Source organism: Lycium ferocissimum, unplaced genomic scaffold, assembly GCF_029784015.1.
Source record: "Lycium ferocissimum isolate CSIRO_LF1 unplaced genomic scaffold, AGI_CSIRO_Lferr_CH_V1 ctg226, whole genome shotgun sequence".
NCBI classification, from domain to species: Eukaryota; Viridiplantae; Streptophyta; class Magnoliopsida; order Solanales; family Solanaceae; genus Lycium; species Lycium ferocissimum.
Genome location: NW_026720443.1, coordinates 43,368 through 46,185, shown reverse-complemented (window position 1 = coordinate 46,185; position 2,818 = coordinate 43,368). Strand labels below are relative to the sequence as shown.

Genomic DNA, 2,818 nt, shown 5'->3' with positions numbered 1-2,818 from the left:
TAACAAGCTACATCTTAGAGTTGTAAGCTGAATGGAAATGTGATGGTCAAGAATTATTTCTTTCTAGGCCTACCTTGAAAGAACACAGGCCCATTTGTACAGCTCTTTGGAAAAGTTCTCTTTTAAAAATAAGGTGTTTGGTTGGTTAGCTAAAGAAATTTTGTGTTGGTTATCTAAAGAAATTTTGTGAGTTTTCTCCAAAACAAAAATTCTCAAAAGCTTTTCTGAAAAGGGACAAAGACGACCACAGTAGACTTTCCAAGAAGAACTTTGATCTTCAAGTCCTATAAGTTAGCTAAAACCGAAAACAAGATTAAACAGCTCAAATATTTTCAGCCTCCTCTGAGAAAATGAAGGGCTTGCCTTGATGTGTTTCAGTGACCATGTAAAAGATCCTCTGGTTCCAGTTCAATTCCTAACCGATATTTCAACGAGGCTTGGCCATTGATGGGTAATTTGCATTTTCTTTGTAACTCGACAAACCTGTGAATGTCAAAATTATTCTGTTGGATGAGCTTCCTTTGCCTTGAACAAAAAAGCCTCTTCAACAGATCTTGGTATGTTGGGTCTCTTGAAGTGAAGAGGAAGTAAGCATAACCTAGTATTGCCCCAGTAGCAGTACCGAAAAACGCAATTGGTTCCATTACATCCCAAGAGAATTCCCAGAAGGTAAGGCGGAAGAAGAGGCCAATCTGTAAAAGACCAGCTCCCATTCCGGTCCACAAAATGCGGCGAACCTGCTTATGTGCAAGCTCATCAATTTTATCCTTCTTTTCCTGCAGATTCTTTAGCTCATCTTTTGTAGGGTCATCTTCAGGTAGAAGTGCTAGAGGTACTGCCCTTCTAATTTCATCAACTACCTGCACATAAAACAAGAATATGAAACGGAAAACATTCAAGTGTGCAAGCAAGTTTGGCAAGAAATACAAAATATATGGAATAAAACCTCAGTCAGATGCAAATTCAGAGTTCGATTTAATACATTGTTACTTTAAGCATTGAAATTATAAATAAGGATTTCCTTTTATGGTTGTTTCATAGTAATATCTTAGTGTTCCGCATGAATGTACAAGAGGTTATTGAAACAGGACATCTCCCTGCCAAATTAGAGATGATCATACTAACAAACTTCAAGACAAGAAGAGTTGTCTGCAAATCTCTAAATTCTTTGTCATAAAATCAAGCTTCCCAAATCCTCCAACCACTGCCAACCCCACCAGACCCCGTCCCACTCCTTTATTCAAAAATCTCAAACAGAAGCAGATCATTAATTCACATTGATTTATTCAACATAGACCAGTTACAAATATTGAACTAATTTAAGAACCTAGATTCAAAACAGGAAGGCAAATTACTGATCCCAAACTCATGAATCTGGATGAGACCATCCCCAGATTAGTAATCCGCATTGCGGAATATAGTTAACACCTTTCGACCATTCAAATAACTAATAGGAAACAAAGCTGATCAATGTACGTGTTCCTTCTAATCCACATAGCAATGGTAGATATGAACCAATCAATCAGCTACTTTCAATCTCAAACTAGTTACCGTTAGTTGTATGAATCATTGCTTTCCATTCTGCTGTATTCAAGCCCATTTCATTCCAATATTAATAATTGTCTAGAAACACCTATGCCCACACATGTATATATACACAAGTCCGTAAAAAGATACAAACTCAAGAAGAAAAACATATACTATGGCCTTCCCAAGGGGCCAATCCAATCAAAAGCCAAATCAGTATCCATATGCCACATACTGAAGCACAATGAGCCCCAAACATTCGCGCGAAAGAGTACTTTCAATGATAACTCTGCTAAAAAATTCAAGATTTAATGGATACAACAGAGAGTAAATACAGTAAATCATACAACCCCACATACAAAAAAAGAATGAAAGAAACATCCATCTATATATATATTAGAAGTGGTGAATCAAATAGATAAAAAGACTATATACCTTATGAGGGTGAAGATAAACTTTATCCCTGAATAGCCAAACAACTCCGGCTTGATCAAGAAGTCTTGCAAAAGACACAGCCTCGTCTTTTGTCTTGGCCAAACCAATACTCTGACACGCTCTCAACAGCTCCGAATACCCAATAGCCTCTTTATTACTCTCATCCATCCCTAGCAGCCTCCTCTTGAGCTCCTCCACATTCACCAATCTCATCAACCTCTTTCCCTCCTCTAATTCACTTATATTCCCATTCTTGTTTTCCCCCACTGAACTCAGCAATCGGGTCGACCACCCATGTTCATAACTGATCCCGCAGGTGGACTTTGCCCTTGCAACTGTCTGTTTCAACATATAATATGAACTACTTCTCCACATGCTTTCAACTTTTAGTTTTTTTACAACAGTTTTCACGTATAATTAATGTTAATAATGTATGGACAGATCGATATTCAAATATTTGAATCATGAGCCATGAAGATTTTGACTCTCAACAAGGAAGTTTGTAAAAATATACGCAGAAAAAGGAAAGAAGAGAACGAGAAAGACGTACGGACTGTTTAAAGAGAGCGCATGAAAGCCACTAACGCCCCACTAAAGGAGAATAGAATGAGAGTGGTGATTTTTCATGGCCAACTTATTATACGGACAATGGACGCCTTCACGCGCTTTGCTTTAAAGGACGGTCCAGCAGGCAGCAGATACCCAAATATTCACCACCAACCATGCATGAAGTCAAAATTATTTGCGCTCCTTAACTTTGCTTTAAAAATTAAATTCATCCCTTAATATTGAATAATAGACATTTTCCTGCCTCCCTGAATCCTATGCAATGTCTATTTTACCCTTAACATTTCAA

The 2,818-nt window shown here is 37.7% G+C and overlaps 1 protein-coding gene across 1 annotated transcript; it reads right to left on the bottom strand.

The window, feature by feature from the left end:
- Positions 1–307: 307 nt before the first annotated feature.
- On the bottom strand, positions 308–2,588 carry LOC132043291 (calcium uniporter protein 5, mitochondrial-like). The gene is made up of 2 exons (XM_059433794.1): positions 1,963–2,588; positions 308–860 (listed from the first exon to the last, which is right to left on the bottom strand). The coding sequence occupies exons 1-2, from the start codon at positions 2,335–2,337 to the stop codon at positions 375–377; spliced, it is 861 nt and encodes a 286-aa protein (XP_059289777.1). The 5' UTR covers positions 2,338–2,588; the 3' UTR covers positions 308–374.
- Between the last annotated feature and the right edge of the window lie 230 nt (positions 2,589–2,818).